General features: G+C 38.2%; 1 protein-coding gene across 3 annotated transcripts in view; it reads right to left on the bottom strand.

Moving 5' to 3' along the window:
- Nucleotides 1-23,964, bottom strand: part of LOC122549216 (zinc finger protein 407) — a 525,130-nt gene that overhangs the window by 20,626 nt on the left and 480,540 nt on the right. For 2 of the 3 annotated variants that reach the window (XM_087986220.1, XM_043688646.2), the window contains exon 9: nt 18,806-21,753. The exons of the other annotated variant lie outside the window; for it this stretch is intronic. In XM_087986220.1, the coding sequence (XP_087842346.1) occupies nt 20,387-21,753 (1,367 nt within the window). In that variant the 3' untranslated portion in view covers nt 18,806-20,386. Of the gene's footprint in view, nt 1-18,805; nt 21,754-23,964 lie in introns of those variants that run through there. 3 annotated transcript variants of the gene reach the window in all.

Raw genomic sequence — 23,964 nt, 5'->3', positions numbered from 1 at the left:
ATTGATAAAGCTATACCTGGGATATTGTGTGGAGTTTTGGCCTCCTTATCTGAGGAAGAATGTTCTTGCTATTGAGGGAGTGCAGTGAAGGTTGGCTAAATAGCCCTCGGAGTTTGGCAGGACTGATGTTTGAGGAGAAATTGAGTCAGTTAAGATTGTATTCACTGGAGTGGAGACAAATGTTGTTTGGGGGAGGGGGGGATTGTGTTCACATAGAAACCTATAAAATTCCAACAGGACTAGAGAGGTTAGATGCAGGAAGGATCTTCCCAATGGTGAAGAAGTCCAGACCAGGGGTCATGGTTTAAGGATAAGGGGTAAACCTTTTAGGACTGAGATGAGGAGAAATCTCTTCGCCAAGAAAGTTGTGAGCCTGTGGAAATCACTACCATGAAAGGCGATTGAGCTCAAAACCTTGCATTTTCAGGAAGGAGGGAGATATAGCTCTTTTGCCTAAAGGGATCTAGTGATATGGAGGAGAGTGGGATTAGGATATTAAGCTTGATGATCAGCCACGATCATATTGAATGGTGGAGTAGGCTTGATGGTCAAATAGCCTATACCTGATCCTATGCTTCTATATAAGGAAGGTCGTACTAAAATGATACAAGGCTCCAGTCAGACCTCATGGAATATCATAAATTGTTTTGGTCCCGTTATCTAAGGAAAGAAATGTTGGCATTAGAGGTGGTCAAAAGTAGGTTGAATACATTGATCCCAGATAAAGAGGGATTTTCTTGTAAGGAGAGGTTGAGCCTCTGCTATTTTGAGTTTAGAAGAATGACAGGCAATCTTATGAATTCTTAGGGGACCTCACAGGGTAGATGCAAAGAGTTGTGGGATTACCTAGGACTGGGGTATGATTTCAAAATAAAAGAGTCAGTCATTTCAGACAGAGGTGAAGAAGATCTTTTCTATCAGTGGGTAGTGAATCTGTAGAATTCTTTACCACAGAGGGCTGTCAAAGCTGAGACATTAACCGTATTAAAGCTGAGATAGACAGATTTCTAATTGTTAAGCAAACCACAGGTTACTGGGAAAAGGCAGGAAAATGGAATTGAGAATTATCAGATCAGCCATGATCACACCTTGAATGGCAGCATGCACCATCTCAAAACAGAATTTTAGAATTAAGATTGCTTACCATATTTATGATTCAATTCAGGACATTTTATTTTGACAATCATTTGGGATTGACTAAGCCTCAGAGATATTTCATCTATGTCCAACATTCTACAAGATTCACAAGGTGTCATGTGCCACACATTGATACACTGGAAAACAGTCAGGGAGCATGATCAGAGAGTGCATGCAGTTTAAGTACAATTGCAGGCTGAATGGCTATCTGTTAACGACAACTGCAAATTCTCCAGGAAACTATTTGCTTTTTTTTAAAAATTGCCTACTTTGATGGAATAATAGCAGACAGAAAACAAACACTGTTAATGGGTTCCCCATTCCGAAATCAGTTCATGACTGGCAAAAAACATTTAGAGATGATAAACCAATTGTGTGAAATATTTGTCTCATTTGGCAACTGAATGATATCTGAATCCTGGAGGTAACTCCTTGAGAAGATGCAGGATGGTGTTGGGATGCATATCAGGAGGATGCTTTCCAAAAGGTCATGGACAAGCTGATGTCACTTATGTCCTGGCCCATAAGTGGACAATACACCCTTTCCAACTATCAGCCCCAAGCTTGATAGTGGTGGACTTTCAGGAACAACCAAATGGCTGTCAGAATCCTGGTTTATTATGCTTCATAAATATTGTCATGCAGTAATAGAGGATGCTCTCTTGCTTACACCCAAGAGCTTTTTTGTCTCCCTCCTTGCCCTGGAGGTATTTACAGAGACAGACCATAAACCACTGGTTTCTTGATAGATGAGAAATAGTTAACAGGGATGCCTCCAGGAATACAGAGGTTGCTACTCTGCCCTGTGAGACTTACCTATGAAATGGTATATGTACATGGAAAACTACAGACAACAGCAGATGTACTCACCATACCAATGATCCACATCTTGTTAAGACAAGGGCCTCCTTCTCATTTGACTACCAACTGGTTTTCATCTACTACACTAGACCCAACAGATCTCCACCAGGAAAGAGGATGGTGGCATCAAATCTAGTATATTAGTCTTACACAATGAGGAGCTCTGGTGGGGATTCATCTTATTGTTGGACAAGTCAGGAACATTGCTTCAGAGATCATATTTTCTACTTGTTTTGTTTTAACAAAGTGGTCTCTTACTCACACAATGCTGCAGATTTTACTTTAATGATAAAACAGATGTTTATTAACAAAAGAAATGAAGATAAAATAAAATGAACCAAGCCATCTACATATTAAATTAAGTCAAAGATTTTTTTTAAACAGACTTTTAAAAAAATTCTTTTATTAACTGAAAAGAAATAAAACAGGTCTTCTATGGCATTTTAAACACCATTCCTACCATACCAACATCAGCCCTGCATCCAACACTTAAGTGTGCTTAATCCACTTGGGATTTAATGTTTGGACTGGAACTGCAGCTAGTTTCTTCCTGGATCTATCATATACTTAACCTTAAATGTATTCAGCTTTAAGTAAACTATTTAGGGTTTTATCCTAGTACGTCCTGTCTGGGGCAACTACTAACTCTTCACTCTAAGGTAACCCAGTTCATTTTATATCCTTCCTTCTAAGGGGCAGGGTCTGTACAGCTATCCTATTCCAAGGACTTCATAGGATTGTTTAAAATTTAAAGTAAAATTGGATCCACTGTCTCCTTTTTTAAGCTTTGGATGTTTCCCTGCAGTATAACAAAACTTCACATTCCATAAGTTTCTAACAAACCCGAGGTCCCATTATTGACTTTGCTAGGCCGTAAAACAATCTAAGAAAAACAAAACTTCCAATAGTGGTTAACACAACCCCATTCCCTTTAAAGACAGGCCTGAAAAACTGTTTTACAGAAATACAAGTTAATTAACTTCTGCCACACAAACAAACCACAGATTAATAACTCAATCTAGAAGCCAAAATTTACAGTAAATTGCATTAAATATAAATATATAAAGAAATCCTACAGTTTACGTCACACAATGTAGAAACCATAGCAGCTGATTTGTCGGAATCTCCCATGCACATCCAATAATGCAATCATAATCATGGTCATTGGATGACAGATAATCTGTTCTTAATTGATGCTGTTGATGAAAATAAATTGGTCAGAGCACCCCAGAAAACTCCCCTGCACTTCTTTCAAATAGTTGCATGGGTTCAGTAACAGAGCAGGGGAAGCCTTGATTTAATGTCTCATCCAAAACATGGCACCTTCGACACTCCCACATTACTGCACTCAAGAGTCAGGCTCGATTTTGTGCTTTACATCGTAGAATCATTACAGTGTGGAAGCAGGCCCTTCAGCTCACAAGTCCACACCAACACTCTGAAGAGTATCCCACCCAAACCCATTCCTCTACATTTACCCCTGATTAATGTGTCTAACCAACACATTCCTGAACACTATGGGCAATTTAGCATGGTCAATTCAAGTAACCTGCACATCTTTGATTTGTGGGAGGAAACCAGAGCACCCGGAGGAAACCCGCACAGGCAGTCATCCAAGGCTGGAATCGAACCAAGATCCCTAGCGTTGTGAGGCAGTAGTGCTAACCACTGAGCCACCATGCCATCCTTTAGCTAAGTCTTACAGTCTTCTGACTCAAAGGTAAGCATGTTACCCAATGAGCCACACACGACATATAAGAGTAAGGAATAAAATTAAGCATGATAAAGATTTTACAAAATAAAATAAAAAGGCATGCAAAACAAGACTAATGCATTGGTGATAAAACTGTATTGATTGTGTTATGAACCTAAAACTAATAACATGGCTAGGAACCCACAACTTCTTTATCTATGGTACCTATCTATTTGGGCTACCATATGATGATAGAATTTCACTGTATTTGGCAGAGGATCGTTATCTCTAGGGACATTAATAGATTTATTCTGGTGCCAAGTTCTTGGATAACCTTCTTGCAAATCACATTCTCCCCATCAAGTTGAAGATAATGGGGTCATTTTCCAGAACACATCTAGGAAAGCAAGGCTCATTTGGTTGTATTGATAATAGCTTCAAAGTTAATGCCTGTAACAAAGAATGATGTTCAGAACCTTTAAATTTCTATGAAAATAGTGGTCCTATAAACATAGATGTAGGGAGAGGGAAGAAAGAGATACAGAAAGTAGTTTGGATAAGACATTTTGAAATGATGTTTTTTTGTCTGCAATGACGTTTTACATCCATTTGAATGTCATTGGGTTGACACATGCTTTAAAAGGAAAACCTATGTTTTCTTGAGAATACATTTAAACTATATGCTTTCAAACCTGCAACATATTGTGATTTTCATAGGATAGTAGAAAATAAAACACAAGAGGTCACTTAGCCCATGGTGCATGTTTTAATCCTTTCCTTTGAATGAGAACCACCTACTTTGACTCAATTTGTGATTATCTAAAAGGAACTGAGCTACTGCTACTTGGGTTTGTTATTTGTTTGAACGACTGATGTAGGTTTTGTCTTAGATTCATAAAGATTTGTGCCAGAACCCAGACCATGACCTATTTCATAATTACCTGTTGAAAAATATAGTGCTGTACTTTATTTACTGTTACATGGCAACATGCATAAATGTGAATGTAGCAACACATTCAATATTTTAAAATAAAGATTCACCAGAGGCTAGTTTTTAATAGGCTGTGACTAAAAATAGGTAATCCAAGATTCACTGTATAGTTCTGCAATACAATAGGACTTTATTAATACCAGTAAAATGTTTGTCTTTTTCTATCTGCCTTTTCCAATCTGACAAACTTCCAAGATCTCAGTGTTCCTCCAATTCTGGCCTCTTGCACATTTCCCAAATTTAATTGCTTCCTATTAGTAGCCGTGCTTCAGTGTCTACGCCCTAATTTCTGGCATTCCATCCATAAACTTCTCTAGTTCTCTAACTCTGTCTCTTACTTGGAAGACACTCCTTAAAAGTATCTCTTACACTAAGCTTTTGGTCACCAGAGCCAACATAGCCTATGTGACTGGTGAAAAAGTTTGCTCATAATTGCTGCTATGTAACTCCTTGGAGTGTTCTGTTATATTAAAGATGCTATGTAAATGCAATTTGTTGTCATTTAAGGGCTATGGAAAACAATAGCAATTTGAATATATTACCACAATTTAACTGCCACTTTCTTGAATATCTGCTCCTTACTTAAATGTTATGAGGGTACTGTACTTTGTTATGACAAATCAATATGTAGCATACCATATACTTGTAGGTGAATGTATGCATAGACCCGGTTCACAACACTTGTAGCTTAGTTGTGGTACCTCCCCCCTCCTTTTTCTTATGGCCTTTCATTCTCTCCAATTATAAACCACCACTAGTTTTTCATCAGCCATCTCCATGTCTCCAAATGGCTTTTCAGTGTCAGTCCTGTCAGGAAATTAACTCATCACATTGTGGCAGCTGCTAATTTTTTCTCCTTTCATGTCAGATGGATTGTCTACTGAAGCTAATAATGAATCACCAATCCCTGATTAGAAGGTGCTTCAGAAAAGCAAAACTGCCATCTGAGCTTTTTAAAAAAATATAAAATGATATCATCCCCAGAGAGTTTAAAAAAGACTGTATTCCCCTCAACACGATGCAACAAGGATCGGCTGTTTGAGTGAACTGTGTTCTATCTTAAATTACAGGCTAATATTACATCGTAAAATAAAGGAAAACTTGCAGTTGAATTCCTCTCAGAGTCCCTTAGCAGCCTGCTCCCGTCAAAGGCTACAGCCATTACGATATATTTCTCATTTGGTTTCTCTAGGCCTGCACAATACACCTTGCATATAACCTTTGTTCTCAGTCCTCTTCATCTCCTTTTTGGCTCATCATGCATTCAATCAGATGTGCTGATTTGACACTGTAAGCTACACTAGTCTTATGAATGATTAAATGCCAGCTCACACATGTTTATCATACATAAATCAGAAATGGCAAATTGCCACGTGTCAATGTCAGTGGCCAGCACAACTCGGAAAAAGGTTGAGGGAGCAAGATCGTGGGTCGAACTTCATTGTTGGCAAAATGCCGACTGGAGTCAAAGGAAGAACTTAACAGTGAAAAATGCAACTGCAATTAGAACAAAGATATACAGCTTACAGCAAAATTGCAATGTTCAGTTTTTGCATTATGTTTTTGTTTTTACCAGTACATTATTAATTAATTATTACTTTTCAGTGTACTAATACATATAAAACCAAGATAGATTCAAGTTTCAAAAAGCAAACTAAGATATCTGAATATGATTTTACAAATAGTGTGCACTTGGATAAGCAAAAGAACCCGGAGAGGATGAATAATAAAGATAGCAGACAAAAGTTGAAGTGACAGGAGGTGTTGAAAAAGGGACTGTTTCCTTCTCTGCACTCACACTTCCTACCTCTGACCTCCTCCAGTCTTCCAATCCTCCAATTCATGCCTCTTTCATTACCATTAGTGACCATTCCTTCAACTACCTATTCTCTGGAACAGGATGAATGTAAGATGAAAATCTTTGTATTTTATGTATTTTTTCAGCAATATTCAAGTTCTGTATTACCAAGTAACTATATATTTTAAGTAAGTTAATTAATTAATAAATATGGAATTGAAAACAGGATTCAACAATGATGACCATGAAAGCCATTTAGCATAAAGCTCGATGTGGTTTACTAATGTCCTTTAGGAAAAATAAAATCTGGTATCCTTTTCTTCCATGGCAATGTAGTTGATTCTTAAATATACTGGTAACCTGACTTGGTCTAGTTAGCCATTGAGTCTAAAAGCAATTAGAAGCGGACAACAAATGTAAGCCTTATAAGCAATGTTGACATCTCATGAAAGAATACATATATAAAACAACTGCTGTAGGCTCCTGATTCTCATATGAGGTTTTCTCATCAAATCAGGAAGAATACTTCTGAACCAAATGGCTAATGGTTTGATAATCTTGTCTGATTAAAATAGATATATCAAGGCAATACCAGAACTTATTATGTTTCATTATTTAGTGAATGCAAATCTGGAAACCAAGCAATAGTCTCTTCATTTGCTGAGCTTAAGGTTTAAGTCTGCTACCTAGTCTGTAGAGGCATCACTCCTCAGCAAAGTGCAGCACTATTTAATGTACTGGTAAACACGAAAACATAATGCAAAAACTGAACATTGCCATTTTGCTGTAAGCTGTGTATCTTTGTCTAATTGCAGTTGCATTTTTCGCTATTAAGTTCTTCCTTTGACTCCAGTCAGCATTTTGCCAACAATGAAGTTCGACGCACAATCTTGCTCCCTCAACCTTTTTCTGGAAGACCACAAAGGATTTTTATTGAGATTCAGTCAGTGGAGGTTAGCTGTGGTAGGGTCCTGGGTTTGTCCTGAATCTGTTTAGCAATGACCACTGTCTGTCTTAGAATAGTTCCCTGTGTAGTATATCAGATACCGGAATGGAAAGGATATAATTTCGAGGAAAGGCTGAACAAACTAGAGGCTATTTTTGAAACAAAGATGACTGAGAAGGGACCCAATGGAAGTTCTTAAAATTATAAAAGGGCTTGATCATGCAGACAGATTCTTAACTGAACTGCTTGAATAGATGCTATACAAGCTAGCCAGTCAATTAAAAAAAATCCAGCAATCATTGACAGTTTCAGCCAGTTTTTGTATTTACTTTTAAAAAACTGCAGAACATGACTGTTAAACAGATCTTATCCACCCTTGAAGAGTGCTGATGTCAACACCAGCTTGTGAGTCTCACATTGAGATTTAAGACCCTGCAATAGCCAAAATGGGGTAAGTTTGCACTCAGCAATTTGTTAAATTGTTGTACTGAGTTCAAGTTTTCCTCCTGTTTGATTTGTGTGCTGTTACCTTTCCTCTACTAGTAAAGATGTGATCTATTAGGCAAGGTAGGTGGGACATCCACATGGAGGGACCATCTAATATTTTTAAAGATGTTCAGTATTTCCAGTTCCACAAATATCCAGCCATCTGAATTCCAATTGCTAAATCTGGTAGCACATTCCACAGATTCAACCTTCACTATACAAAATGTCCTAAATCACTTCCATTTAGCCCATGGTTAAATATGATTCCCCTTTTAATAAAGGCAATACACAGAAAGTTTTCATAATATTGCTATCTTATTGAGTGCCAAGAAAGAATAAATTGCAATTTTATTATCACCTCGGCCTTCTTTGCTGACATTTTCCAAGCAGAATGGAGTTCATTCCTTAAATATTCACATAGTCTGTGGTTCTAACAAACTGTAACATCCAGCTCTTTTCCACCCAAACAGATAAGGCCAACTTATTTGGCAGAGATTGATGGGACATGACACTCACTTCCACAGTAAGTGGTTGAGGTGAAAGGTATTGACACATTTAAAGAAACCAGGTAAGTACATGAATCTTATATGAAATAGAACTGAGAACTAGGAGGTTTATGTGGTGCTTAAATACCACCATAGATCAGTTGAGCCACATGGGCTATTCCTATGTTGTCCAAATCTAGTTAACATTTGCTATAGCCTATGGGTCCCCCAAAACCTGAAAGTTAGTTGTAAAATTCTCCGCACTGTTATGGAAATCCATAACTGACTGGATGCATGCTTGTAAAGATACTAGTTGCTCCAAATAATGTTGCATCACGAAAAGTCATGAAGATGATTCACACAGCAGATGAAAGTTGGATATTGGTATGGCCAATGTCACTTGCCTTGTCATCGTAAATGCTCTTCAGTGTATACAATGAGGTGAGATAATCATGAAGCATTCTTCTTTCTTGAGGGCTCTATAATTCTAGGAGTTAAATGTACAGATTCTGCTGGAGTTCAATATTTCCTAAATATCTTCTTGTTGACATCAAACTTGACTTCCACTTTTGTATCGTCTTGCATCCTTCTGGTCTGTGATAAAGGCTTGTCACTACACAAGGAGGATTTGGGTCAAAATGCTTAAATACATTTAAGGGGAAGCTAGATGAACACATCACGGACAAAGGAATGGGAGATTAGCTGACAGGATGAAATGAAATAAGATGGGAAAAGGCTCATATGCAAAATATACAGGAGCTCATTGTGAGATGCACAAAATCTTTACAGTACCAGAAGTAAGCAATGTGTACTGTGCAATGAGAAATTTCCATTAACATTTAATTCTTAAAAACAGATAGAAATAAATATTCAACACTGTCCTGAAAATATGTTTCTCAGGGTGTCATTAGTCTGTGAAATGCTGTCCTCCAGAGAGCAGGGGAGGCTGCATCATTGAAAGATTAATGGCTGAGTTAGATAAATGCTTGAACAGAGCAGTCAAGAGTATGGGGCTGGCAGGAAAGTGGAGTTCAGGCCACAATCTGATCAACTATGAACTTACTCAATGGTAGAATAGTCTTCGTCCATCACACAAACCAGCCTTCCATCCATTGACTCCACCTATATTTCCCACTGCCTCAGGAAAGCAGCCAAGATAATCAAAGCTCCCCTCCCATCCCAATTGTACTCTTTTCCACTCTCTTCTATTGGACAGAAGATAAACACATTTGAAAACACGTATCAACAACATGAAGAATAGCTTCTTCCCTGCTGTTATCAGACTTTTGAATGGAACTCTAAAGAAACTTGGTCTTTCTCTTCATCTTCTCTGTAGCTGTAACACTATATTCTGCATTCTATTCTATTATTCCGATGCACTTACGTATGGTATAATTTGCCTGGAGTGCATGCAAAACAATACTTTTTACTGTACTTCAGTATATGTGACAATAATAAAATCAAACCAAATTGCCTCCTTCTGACCTAATTTTTGTACTCTTGGTTCTAGTTAACCTGAACTATTTCAGCTGCACATGCAATGGCATGGACCTTGGTGTCAAATGGTCATGTTTCTGTACTGTAAGTGTTGAAGTATTTCTATATACCTATATCCCACTGAATGCATATGTAGAGTATGACAGAAAGGATGCATGAAGACATGGGTGATGGAAGCAGAAGGCCTTGCAAACATTGAAAATCTTTGCATATATTTCTCAGCAGTATTTTCTCTTTGATTCTCCAGGAGGAAGAGAAAATGAAGGCATCACAAGGTTGTTGATGTGTTTCTATTTCCAGACTGCTATAATTTTAAGTATCACATAATCCAGCAGCCCACAACTTCAACTGTCAATCCTACTTCACTGACCCCAATAATATCTACAGTATGTCTTAATGTATGGGTGAATGGTCTTAAAATTGTGTTAACTAATTGCAGGTACTTCAGGCTAGTTTGTCTTGAGAGACAAAGGAGGAACATGGGTGGGTAACATATGGCACATGAATTAGTTACCATGTAATGACAGAAAACAAGGGTTGAGTGCATGTATTTCTGGGTAAGGGTAAGAAAATGCCTAATATTTTAATTTATGAAATTCCACATTTAAAATTCTGTCACTGTGAGCTTTCAGGAAGTTTATTTTTATTGGGAGCAATGAAATAGCAACTTAATTAAGAACTGGCTGAATTTGGACCCTCTTTAACAGAATCCTCTCAGCCATTTTGGTTGGGTGGATATACAAGTAGCCAACTTGGAGATATAGAGTGGGCTTTAAGATAATTATGGGGAGAGGGATCATGAGGGGGATTTGGAGGCTTAAAAAGCAAAAGGATGTGGTGGCATTACAGGGCACCTATTTCGGCAATGATATCCTCAGTCGGACAGGCAAAGACAGAGTTTAGAAGTATAATCAGAAAATGGAATAAAAGGAGGAACAGTATTAAAAGCAACACTAGTGGCTCTTTAGTTAAATGTGTGTAGCATTCAAAACAACATTAATTAGTTAACAGCAAAAATAGAGATTAATATCTGCAAACTTGCAGTCATTATGGAGATAAGGTTACAAGGATAACAAATCTGGGAACTAAATATTCACAAGTAAGTGGCTTTTCAAAAGGTCAAGAAGGAAGGAAGGGAAAGGTGGTGTGGTTGCATTGTTAGTACAAGATGGAATAAGTTCATGAGCAGTAAATGATCGAGGATTGCATAGTGTAGAATCCATTTGGCTGGAGTTAAGAAATAACAAGGGGAAGAAAAAAATCAGTTATTGTAATCTATACGCACCTAACAATAGTTATTCTGTCGGACAGAGAGAAAAAAAATTGGATAATGAGGGCATTAAAAAGGCCAAACACTCATCATGCATGACTTTAATTTTCACACAGATTGGAAATGTCAAATTGGCAAAGGTATCCACGAGAAGGAATTCATAGAACGCGTTTAGGACATATCCTGGAATAATATGTTGTGGATCCAACAATCCTGCATCTGATAGAAAGTAGTAAGATAGGTTTGATAAATGATCTGAGTAAAAGATTCCCCAGGGAACGGTGACCATAATGTAACAGAATTTAGCATCAGTTTGAGGGTCAAAAAAAGTGAATCAGAAATAACTATACCAAACTTAAATAAAGGTAATTGCAGAGTTGGCTGGATTGGACTTGGAGAGGAATTTAACAGAAAATATGATTGAAGAACAATGGCAGACAGACATTTAAGGAAACAGTTTGTCAGCCACAGCAAAAATGCATTTCAGTAGGATTCTCGGAAGAGGATAAACCAGCCGTGGTTGACCAAGAAGATTAAGGATAATATTAACATGAAAGAAAAAATATACAATGTAGCAATGATTAGTAATGTCCGACAAGATTAGTAAAGTTTTAAAAGTCAACAATATATGACCACAAAAAAGGGAGAAAATTAACTGTGATGGCAAACTGGCAAGTAATATATAAATAGGCAGTAAAACTTCTTTAAATATATAAAAATGAAGATAGAAGCCAAAGTGTACTTAGGCCCCTTAGAGAACAAGCCTGGTAAACAATAATAGGGAACTAGGGAATGGCAGAGGGGTTGCATCAGTTTTCACAGTAGTGGACATTAAAAGCATTCTAAAAATACTAAATAATCAAGGGTTAAAAGGTGGTTGGGGAGGGACAAAGGAAATAAAGACAGTAACTATCACTGGTGAAAACATTCTGAGAAAACTATCAGGACTGTTGGCCAATAAAGTGGTCCTCCACCACAAGCTTTCTTGGACTCTTCATGTGGACGCACTGGTTACAAAGACTCAACAATGTCTCTTCTTCCTCAGGCAGCTGAGGAAATTTGGCATGATGGCGAATTCCCTTGTCAACTTTTATAGGTGCACCACCGAGAGCATTCTGTCCGGATGTATCACTACTTGGGATGGCAACTGTACCATTCAAGATTGGAGACGGTTACAGAGAACGGTGAACGGCCCGGACATTCACAAAGGCTAACCTCCCATGTATAGAATCCACCTACCACGCTCGCTGTCAAGGAAAGGCTGCTAGCATTCTCCAAGATCCATCTCATCCTGGAAATGTTTTTCTATAACCTCTACCATTGGGGAGAAGTTACAGAAGCCTGAACACACGCATCAGCCGGTTTTGTAACAGCTTCTATCCTACTGTTGTTAAAATACTGAATGGACTCACAAACTCTTAGCATTTGCCTGTACCTGTGTTTGTGGTTTTGCTGCTGTTCACTTGGCATTTACTTATCTATGCTACTTAACTATGTGATCTGCCTGTATTGCTCACAAGACAAAGCTGTTCACTATGCATTGGTACACATGACAATAAATTCAATTCAATTCAAGCCCCCTGACCTGATTGAGTGCATCCGAGGATTTTAAGGGAAATAGCTACAGAGGTAGTGGATACACTAATAGAAATCTTTTCAGAATCCTTAGATTTTGGAAAAAGTTTCAGAGGATTGCAAAACTGCCAATCTAACACCTTTATTCAAAAAGAGTCAAATAAATTCAGGCAACTGTTAGCCAGATAGCTTAATATCTGTCATCTGAAAATGTGACAGTCAATTATAAAGGATGTAACAGCAGAGCATTTTAGAAATATATAATAAAATCAAGCCAGATCAGCACAGCTAGATGAAGGAGAAATCACATCTGACACATTTATTATTGTTTTTTGAGGACGTAACATGGAGTAGAAATAAGGAGATGTGAATAGATGTAATATATTTAGATTTCCAAAAAGAATTTGATAAGGTACTACATACAAGGCTGCCTAATAAGAGCCCATGGTGGTGGGGGTGGTAATACCTGCATGGAGAGATGTTTGTTTAACTAATAGAAGACAGAGATAGGGCAAAGGAGGCATTGACAAGATGGCAGTCTATAACTAGCAGTGTGCCACAATGGTCAGTGCTGGGCCACAATTATTTAAAATATATATTAATGATGGAAGTGAATGTACTAACACCAAATTTACAGATGGCATAAAGAAAAGTAGAAAGGGAGTATGAGGATGACACAAACAATCTACAGAGGGATACAGACAGGTTTTGTAAGTGGGCAGATGGAATATAACATAGGAAAGTGTGAAGTTATGCACTTTCTTTCCATAGAAGGTTGTGAATCTGTGGATTTTTTTTTACTGCAAAGGGCTACAGAGAGTGGATCATTAGGTATATTCAAGGCTGAGACAGATGGATTTTTAATCAATAAGGGAATCAAGGTCATGGGGATCGGGCAGGCAAATGGAGCTGAGGATGATCAGATCAGCCATGATCTCATTGAATGATGATGCAGGCTTGGTGGTCTGAATGGGCTACCTCTGCTCCTTAGAATTAGGTTTTATGATATAAGCCAACATGACCCAACTTGTTCAAAGTATTTCAACTGACAAACCTGATTTTACTTTTTTATTTGTTCATGGATAGAAATTGAGATGGAGAAAGTGGCAATGGTGAGTGGACAAGGGTGCTGTGGGAGGAGGAAATGGAGATAAAAGAAGAAAAGAGAGAAAAAGGAGAATGGGGAGAGAAGAAACAAGAGATGAGGAAGAGGAAGTTAGGTAAACCTGTAAAAGATAGAGAGAATGAAAAAGAGAGCAACTGTGATCTGGAAGAGGGGAAGGGGGCATTCAAGAAAGAAAGGACAAGGAAATCAGAAAACTGAGGGAATGAACCAGGACAAAAGAGAACTGGAATACAGAGGAACAACATAAGAGATAGGAATACTCATAAGTGATGGCATTGGTCCTGGTTTCACCTTCCTGACAATAATCCCACATCAAATGCAAAAGTAGTACAAATTGCATTCTTTGTCCTCCCAACTCCAATTCCTCACAGTCGTGGGCAAACCCACAAATGGCATTACGAGCACTCTTTGTGCACTGGAACAAAAAATATCTGGAAATTTTAGAACTAAGAGAAAGAGAAACAGAAGAGAAAGAAAAATACACAGGGATGAAAAGCGAATCTGTCCCTGAAAGTCCTTAAAATGTCTAAGGAAATTTATTCACAGAGACAATCAACCTTAAGAAAATTTCTCACTAGTAAATACAATAGTAGGAAATAGTGAAGAGTTGGTCCTCCAAGCACAGGTTGGTTATCTCCTATGGTTTCTGACTGCTTCAGGGAACCTATTAGCAGAAAAGATGGGAGAGAGCCAGCTTGTGAATGAAGGAGCAACCAGCAGTTACAGAATTGCTGAAGGACCATCTATCAGGATCAGAAGCTGGGATAGGGTAAAATATGGCATCTTTCACTGACAGTGGGTCGGTGAGCCAGGTGTCCTTTTTTTCCCCCAAGACTGGGAGCTCTATTTAGTCTGCACACAGTGGGAAAGTCTGCTAGGAGGTGCACAGGTCGGGTTGGAAGATAGCTCCAAGTATACTTGGATGCGGAGACAGAAACTTCATGAGATGGGAAAAATAATGGGAGAGGAAAAGATGTCTGCAAGAGGGGTGTGGGGGTGACTTTATGTCGTGGAAGGAGGTGGTTGTGGAGTTGGGAGTAGAATGGAAAAAGATGGTTGCAAGAGTGGAGGGAAGCTGCAAAGAAGGGAGAAGTTTTAAGTGGACTAATAAAAAAATCAGGTTCCTGGGATTTTGATTCCTGGTAGTATCAAGACCATGTATTTTTATTTTGTGTATGTTTTTAAGTTGTGGATGGAAATGATAAAAGACTGTTTTAAAAACAGTCTTTTGAAAGGATGCTTGCGTGGTTTGAAAGTGAGTAATCTTACATCTATGGCAAGTATTGTGTTTGTACAAGCAATAACTGAAGTGGTTGCAGATGTATTGGAGCAAACAGGTTCCATGTACAAATGGGTAGCAACAATAAGTTGATTGGTCCATGGATTAGTGATGACAAGAACCTTTTGCTTGCCAACAACTATGTGATTGGTTTTCAGGTAACTGAACAGCTTTAAGCTGGAAACAAAATACAGAGAAGGGACTTGATCTCCACCTGCTCAGAAACAGTCTTTCTGTTCTCTGCAGTTAAAACTGACTTTAAATCTGAAGAAAACAATCAGTTGTTGCAAGCTATAACATTTAATTATATTTGATGTTACAAGTGAATGAGCCTCTTGCAAACCAGTCGAAGCATTCATATATGGGAAGCCAGAATAAAACTTTCAGATCAGGAATCAAATCAACAGAATTTGTTGACAAAGATTACTGAACTGCCTTTCTATTTCTTTCCCCTCCATCAATGTGTTATTTCACTGTTTGTACATCTGTCTGCACGTTCTGCAAGGGAAAGTTTATAAGGGGAATAGGGTTTTATTTTGTGTGATATGCTGACAGCTACAGTTGCAAATGACTCTAAACTTGGAAGAAATGTAAATTGCGAGAAGAACAGTGCAGAGCTCGAAAACGACACTGACAAGTTGCTGGAGTGGGGGCACATAGATAGCTGATGAGGATCAATGCAGAGAAGTGTAAGTTTGTTCACTTTGGTCAACAACATAAGATATGAGGGACAGCTCTAAAGGGGATGCAGGAACTAGTTGTACAAACATCATCGAAGTGACAGGAGAAGTGGAAAGAACAGTTAATAAAGCAGTGTTTTCAGCTTTATTAATAGGGGCATAGAGTAAAAGAGCAGGTAGGTGATGCTGAACTTGTACAAAATACTTGCGAGACCTCAGCTGAAGTACTGATACAGCTGTGTGGACTATGTTATAGCAATTGGAGAGAATACTGAAGCAATTTACAAGAATGACTCCAAGAATGAGAAACTTTTATTATGAGGGTAGATTGAAGAATTTGGAACTGTCCACCCTGGAGATAAGATGACTGACAGGAGATTTGTTAGATATTTTCAAGATCATGAACAAGCTGAAAAGAGTAAATAGGGAGAAGCTGTTCCTGCTTGTAAAAGAGAAAAGAATGATAGGACATGGATTTAAAGAGATGTGCAAATGAGGCATCGTTGATGTGAAATAAAAAAAACTTTATACATAGCAAGGTAACTAGTTCTGGCATGGAATGCACTCGAATGTGGTTTAGGAAGGTTCAACTGAGGCATTTAAGAGAGCATTGGATCATTATTTGTGTAGAAATAGTGCACTGGGAAAAGCAAGAAATTGACACTAGATAATAGAACCAATACAGAGACAATGGGCCAAAAGGCCTCTTTCCACTCTCACAATTCTATGATTCAGTTTGTAACTGTTTACCTGTAATTAGAGTTTAATTAAATGTAGTAAATAGTCATTCTTGCTAAGTATGGAGCCTGGTTCATGTTTTCTATCAACCTGAGTCTGAAAGTTGGGTAAATTCGGAAATTTCAGTAGATATTTCATAATAATTAACTTTTTTGATGAATCTGGCAATGACTGGTCCTCATACCCAGCGCACTACCCCAGTGACTATGGCAAGATCTACAGATTATGATCTTTAATTTGAGTAGTGCAAAGCCTCAACAGATCCTTCATTCAATTGTTTTTGCTTCCATTCACTATCGAGAATGAAAAGTTACATGAGTGAACTGCAATTAAAATTCAGCATAAAAATACATCATTTTGCTTCATAGCTTCAGAGTTATTCCAATAATAACCGGGATGTGTCCTATTAATCTTTCATGGGACATAGGCATTATTGGCAAGGTCTATTTATTGCCTATCCTTAATTGCCTTTGAACTAAGTGGTTTTACTAAGCTATTTCAGAGTTAAACACAGTATTGTTGTCATGTAGGTCAAGTCAGAGAAGAATAGCAATTTACTTCCCTAAAGGACATTAGTGTATGCAGATAAGTTTTTTACAATGACAGTTTGATGGTCACCATATTTATTAATTTAGTTTAACTTCACCAGCTGCCATGGGAATTGAATCCATATTGCTAGAGCATTAGCTTGGGACTATGGATTACTAGACTAATGATTATGCTGCTATCTACTAACAAAGGTATGTACCTAGATTGCAGGTGGAACAGGGTGGGGACAGGGATGAGTGGAGGAGAGAACAAAAAAAAACTTGCTTACGTCCCATGAAGCACCTTTCATGATCACAGGATCTCCCAAAGCACTTTATAGCCATAAAATACTTCAGAAGTATAGCCTGTTGTGATGTAGAAAATTCAGCAGTCAATATGTGCACAGCAAGGACACATTAACAGCAATGTGAAATGGCCAGATAATGTGCTTCAGTGACGTCAGTAAAGGTATAACTAATGATCAGAATGCCAATGTTTTTCAAAATAGTGTGATGGAATCATTTACATTCACCTAAAGGTTATTTGGCACCTCAAATTAATACCTCACCTGAAAGCTGACACCTCTAGCAGTGCAGCCAGACACTTTGCACTGAAACTGGAATTGCCAACCTGGATTCTTGTGCTTAGGTTTTTGGTGGACAGCTTAATCATAGTGAAGGTAAGCTATTGAGGAATCTGCTCACATAAATAAACCACTTTGAAGAGTCATGGGGAGGAATAATCTTATGCTTAGCCCATGAACATCATCTTAAACTGCAGTAGAGTTCCAGGCAGGCAAAACCATAGCATTGAAAGAAGATGGTAACCTTTAGAAAGTGACTTCAATGATTTCTTACAAGAGTCTCCAAAGAGTCCATCTCTCCTGCTCCCCATTTCAGTCAGGTAAGACGTGCAGGCATTGTTGAGAAAAGCCATTTCCTCCAGTGCTGTCTTTACCCTTTTAAGCAGTGACAAGTTGCATCCACAAAAATTCCAGATTAAAATCTAAACATTTATATAAAATGGTCTGCTATCCACCACCTTTCCAAAGTTATGATGTTGGGTGCATTTAGACACAAGTTTGAGTTTTGCTATACAATTATTCAGACTTGGAACTGTACTTACAATTTCTCAGAAATGGAAACTCCTCAGCTTCTATAACAATTTATATTCCTGATTAAATAGAAGGGAATCTTTAAAAATTGAACTAAATTGAACGACTATGCAGTTATAACTTATCTTTCAAAGAAAACTTTAGCAGAGTATATTTAGATTAGTTCAGCAATGGTCTTACCTAAATAAGCTAAATAATGTAAAGCACAAGATTAGGAAACAATTTAATGGTATAGCACCAATGTACTGTATGATTCGATAAATTAGAATGCTGTTATGTGTCACAATAATCATCAATGTAGCATCATTTCAAGAGAAGCAACAATAATGCATCAACAGCAGACAACCCGAATTGCTGCTTAAAATGAAATTCTCCTGTTCCAGTCTTCCTTCACATTTGAGCAGGGATCCAGAATTAAACCATTCCTACTCCACTGAATATGTGACACACACAAAAAAGAGAGTCCTGATCATCCTCGAGTCCTCTTATTCCATTCTTAGCATCTGGAATTCAACAAATGTAGTTAGCCAGGTCCCAGTTTGGAAGGTATGGGAGCAGCATGGCAGCCACAGAAACTCATGGATGGGGCAACTATTGGTTGAATATATTGGTCACTTTATTCCCTTTATTGAACAATCATTTTCCACATTATTCTGATTCTGATTCTTCAGTGATTGCAATTAATGTTTCTGCGACAGAATGAAAATTCAAGGATGTTAAGTGGACACACAAAAACAAGTAGATGTGAACATAGTAAATTGTTAAGAATGTATAAAATAATATTTATATGCATTTGACAGATTTAGTAGTGTATTGGCTGCTGCTCCATGTGTAAAGCACATCATATAATTAAATTGTTATTCACTAATTGTACATTAAAACAGGGCTTATTTTCATAATTGGTAAACATATGAATCACTTAGAATACTGGGTACCAGCCAAGCACCTAATTCTCTTTTTTTTAAAAAAAGTTAAAGTCAGTTTTGTTGAATTATTTTCCAAGAGAAATCCACGAATTATACAGTTGTCCTTTTTTTTAAACAACAGAACAATTTATTGGTACAAGCAGTTAACAAAATGAAAAACAGAGAAACTTTTCTTTTAAAGCCATGTTAATGATTGTCAAACATAAAATTGTACATTATTATATTATATTGCGTTTGTTATATAGTTAAACAGACCACCTGAGCTGAATAAAACTTATATTTTTAAATTTCAATCATCTCACCTTTTGATATTACCTCCTACTTCCCAAAAAGAAAAAGCAAAAGAAAACCCGCAGCAAGTTCAATGCATGCTTCTGAATTTCTAAGTCTGGGAAAATCAGCATTTCAACAACAAAAAGAGACAGCTAACAACATCTAGAATTTCATGGTTGTTGAACTTATGCAATGTGCCTGAATTCATTTTAATTTCTCTGTTGATAGAATTTAAAACAAAGTTAGGAAAAATGCGCGCAATACAACTGCCACCCACCGAACCCACCCCCCATCTTATCATTCCATCCTGACCCTTTTGCCATCTGGCTGACTTTCACTTTGCTTCTTGACATTGCTGATATAAAGAAGAAAATGAAAGAATGAAAGCTACATTCTACACTTTCAGTTTTGTTCACTAATGCAATTCAGCTGCTGGACCCTCAGGCTTTAGAGCTCAAGTCAGGAAACAAAGGGAAATTTACTGTGTCATCCAATCTAATATCAGGCTACGTTTCTTACCCCACTTGGTGGTTCCCCGATCACTCCCTGAGACTGAGGTGAACCCCCTCTGAAAACAACTATTCAGATTGTTCTTGAATGTGTGTCAATGTTCTCCTAAATCATTTTACTGTCATAACTGAGATAAGAAATTTTGTGCAATAGAATTGGAGTATACACCAACATACAGATCAATGTATAACTCCACTATACTGCTTTCAAAACCATAAATGGATGGTATAAATGGATGCATTAAGTTAACTTGGACAATATAGTTATGAGCAACAAAATTCTTTAAATTCCTTTGTTCCAGTGAAATCAATACAGTTTGTTCTCACTCCATTAGATCGTGGTTCTGATCCCCAATCTCAGACACAGGGAATGCATTTGCCATACTGAGCATATCATGCTTTGAACTGTACATCTGATGGAATATCAGCAAATGGTTGGTTTTTGACAGAGCTTCCTACCCAACTAATATCAAGTCATGCTTCTTGGATTCCATCAATTTCCATTTCCTGTTCTTCTTGAGCTGGCAGCTCAATCATAACTACTTCTGACCTGTCCTCAGTGTAACACTCTGCCAAAGCAACTGTTGCCACTGACTGACTGGATGATGACATGTCCTCATTCACCAGCTCCATCACACGCTGTGGATAAACTTCAGTTACTGCTCTTGAGTGATCACCATTCACAACATTGTGTGGTACTTCTGTCACAATCACATGAGTTGCTTCTTCAGACAAATGACCCGTGGTCTCTTGAACCATAGCTTGTAGTACTTCCTCTGTAATTATTATCTGTGATATTTCACCAGACGAATCTACCAGGCGCATTGGATGTCCATTGGTAGCTATAGTTTGTTCTTCGCCTTCTTGCACTATGATCTGAGATGCCCCCTCAACCACATGTGTGGTCCCTTCCTTAGCAACTATGACACGAGTAACTCCATCTTTCACAATATGGCTTGTTGTCCTCATATCACACATAGTGAACTGCAGTACCTCCTGCACCACATCACTGAAAGCAACTTGGGATCCTTCTTGTGTGGTGGTCACAGATATTTGCTGCTCAATGTTTGACACCGTTCCCTCAGCCTCCGTGGTTTCTTGGACAGTTTGGTCTTTGTGAAATGTCTCTGTTCCTTCATGTACTGACTCCTTTTGGGTTGAAATGACATTCTCAATGGCAGAATTCACTGAGTATGACCCCTCTTGTGTAGACTCACTCCCTTCCTGCTCAGCTGATCTTGCCTCTATTGCACCCACTTCTGTGACAGCACACAGAAGTGCAACCAGTGCTGTGGGCCTCTCTGAAGTAGGCTTTGCCTCATCTTCTTGTGTCACTACTCGTTCAACTTGATTGGAATCTGTCAGGGTTTCCATGGCAATGGCTGCTTCTGTAGCACTCCCTTGTTCAGTTGGCTCCTTGCCTGCTGCCTCCTGGGTGGCATCTGATATTGGCTGTTGCGTGACAGTTTGCTCAGGAACCATGTTGCTTACATGGGTGGTAGTCTGAGTTGTGTCTATGATCTGGCCATCTTCAGTAATGTGCATCACTTTCGCCACCTGAGTCATTTGACCCACCATTGCTAGAGTCTGGAGAGTTGCTGCTGCAGTAGCTTCAACTGAAGTATCAATTGAAATCTCCTCACCACATCCAACTTGGTAGCCTTGAATTATAAACACCTGCCCGATGGAGTCAGCTGATTCCTGCTGTTCAATGCAGCCACCGAGTGAATCACCTGTAATTTCAGTAGAAACTACTCGAGGTGGATTTACTGGAACAGCCGTTTCGACAAACTGTGCTCCTTGGCCTTTAAGTCTACATTCATATGCCTTGGAAACTATCCCTGAAAGTCAGATAAAATAAAAATATCAGTTATGCTTGAAAAAAAAGAAGAAAAAATTCTTTATCTAATACTGCTATCACTAAGTATTGTCATTACAATTAACAAACTCTTTTGATGTAGGTACTGATTAAATGTCATAAAATGCTGCCCCAGAATTGTCTTTCCATTTGTCAGATATGTACAACAATATGGAAATTGAAGATCTGTTTGTACCTTATGATAATGAAGCTTAATTACCTCACAAGAAAAGGTTTATCTCTTTAACTGTGGTGTTAGCCATGGCTCTAACAGTAACACAATTGCCTCTTACCCAGATGGTCTTGGGCTAAAGGCCCACTCCATATGTTTGAGCACATAGTCAAGGCTGACATTCCAGTGCAGTCTTGTATTGTCAGAAGTGTTGCTCTTCAGATGAGACTAAATTTGACTGCCCTGTCAGATGGAAGTAAAAGATCCCACAGTTGAATTCTGAAGACGATCAGGAGAATTATCCCTGATGTCCTGGCAATATTTATCCCTTATTAAACATTATTAAAACCTTCTACTATTTGGTCATTATCATATTACTGTTTGTGAGAGCTTGCTGCAGTTAGACTTGGTGTTGTGCTTTCTTTATCATAAGAGTGACCTCATTCCAAAAGTATTTCATTGGCTGGAAAGGACTTTAGGACATTCTTAAGTGTGCTATATAACTATTTTTTTTAAATCATCAGTAGTATTTCTGAAATGATTGACTTCAAACTGAAAGTTCCAGAAGATATAGAACAATCTGCTGAAATACTGTTCACCTTTGTGTATCATATAGCAGATATTTGTTGGCAGCCACTTATAGACAGAGAGGTGCCAATGTGACAGAACCTTTGGCCAGAGAGAACGGAGGCAGAACATTCAAATCAAGAGGTCGGAGTCCAAAGGCTTCAGCATGGGGATCAGACTCAAAACAATGCCTTTGGCCTCATCAGGATTAATTGAGCAAGCTGCTAATGGCTTGTCGTGCTTATACAAGCTCAGCTACTTGAAGAGAAGGAATGTCAGGAACCTTATCTTGTTATTGCAGCGCATAAGTTATGCCTGGGGAAAGTGGAAGCAAGTTAGTGGATGGGGAAGAAGCAATTAGAACACAATATAAGTGGGTAGCACTCCTAATCCTCTCGTCATAGTGACAGTGGAGTTTCTAAAAGTACTTCTCAGAACAGAACTGGCCCATTGACAATTCAGGAGACATTGATTAAAAACCTCCCTCTGATTTGTTGTGGTCTCATGGATTTTTTACAAACTTCACTTCATGTCTTCTCAAAGGACAGTACAAATTCAATCTCATCAACACTCTGGGACATTTCAGAAACATACCTAACCCCACTCTTGGCTTCAAAATGTAAATAGTTGGCTGCTAATCTGACTGTCACCTTGAACAACCTATCATTGATATCAATGCCCTTAATAACTTTAAAGTCTTGAGATCCCACAAAAGAATGAAAATATCAATAGAAAGCCAATTTTAATCATTCAATGCATGTAATTGGTGGTTCAGTTTGGATTTCAGCGAGGCTTTTGACAAGATCCCATACGAGAAACTGATAAAGAGCCTCAAGGAATCCAGGTTATTTTAGCAAGTTGGATCCAAAATACATTTAGTGAAAGGAGACAGTGGGTGATGCTAGAAGGCTGTTTGTGTGGCTGGAGCCTGGTGTGCTGTGGCATACCACAGGGATCACTGCTGGGTCCTTTATTGTTTATGATAATCTTAAATGATGTAGATGAGAATGGGGAGGGTTGATAAGTAAATTTGCAAATTACACAAAAGATTGGTTGGGTGGTTGACAGTGAGTAGGAAGGTGTTGGATTATAAAAATGGAATGGTCAGATGGGCAGATCAATGACAGAAGGAATTTAATTCTGATAAATATGAGGTAATACACTTTTTAAGAAGTAATAAGACAAAGATATACACAATGAATGGCAGAACCTAGGAAGCTCAGAAATCTCAGGGTGCTTTTTCTCAGATCTCTGAATGTTGGACAGGTTAATAGGGTTTGTGAGTTGAAGCATAGATTATAAGAATAGGGAGGTTATGTTGGAGCTGTACAAAACTTTGTTTAGGCCACAGCTAGAGTACTGTGTGCAGTTCTGGTCAACACACTATAGGGAGGATGTGATTGCACTGGAGGGAAATCAGAGCAGGTTCATCAGGACATTTTCTGGAATGCAGCA

The sequence above is a fragment of the Chiloscyllium plagiosum genome, unplaced genomic scaffold (assembly GCF_037043375.1).
Source record: "Chiloscyllium plagiosum isolate Xiang-an unplaced genomic scaffold, Cpla_swu_hap1 HiC_scaffold_4, whole genome shotgun sequence".
NCBI classification, from domain to species: domain Eukaryota; kingdom Metazoa; phylum Chordata; class Chondrichthyes; order Orectolobiformes; family Hemiscylliidae; genus Chiloscyllium; species Chiloscyllium plagiosum.
The sequence above is the reverse complement of the archived record's forward strand: the minus strand, read 5'-3'. Positions and strand labels throughout refer to the sequence as shown.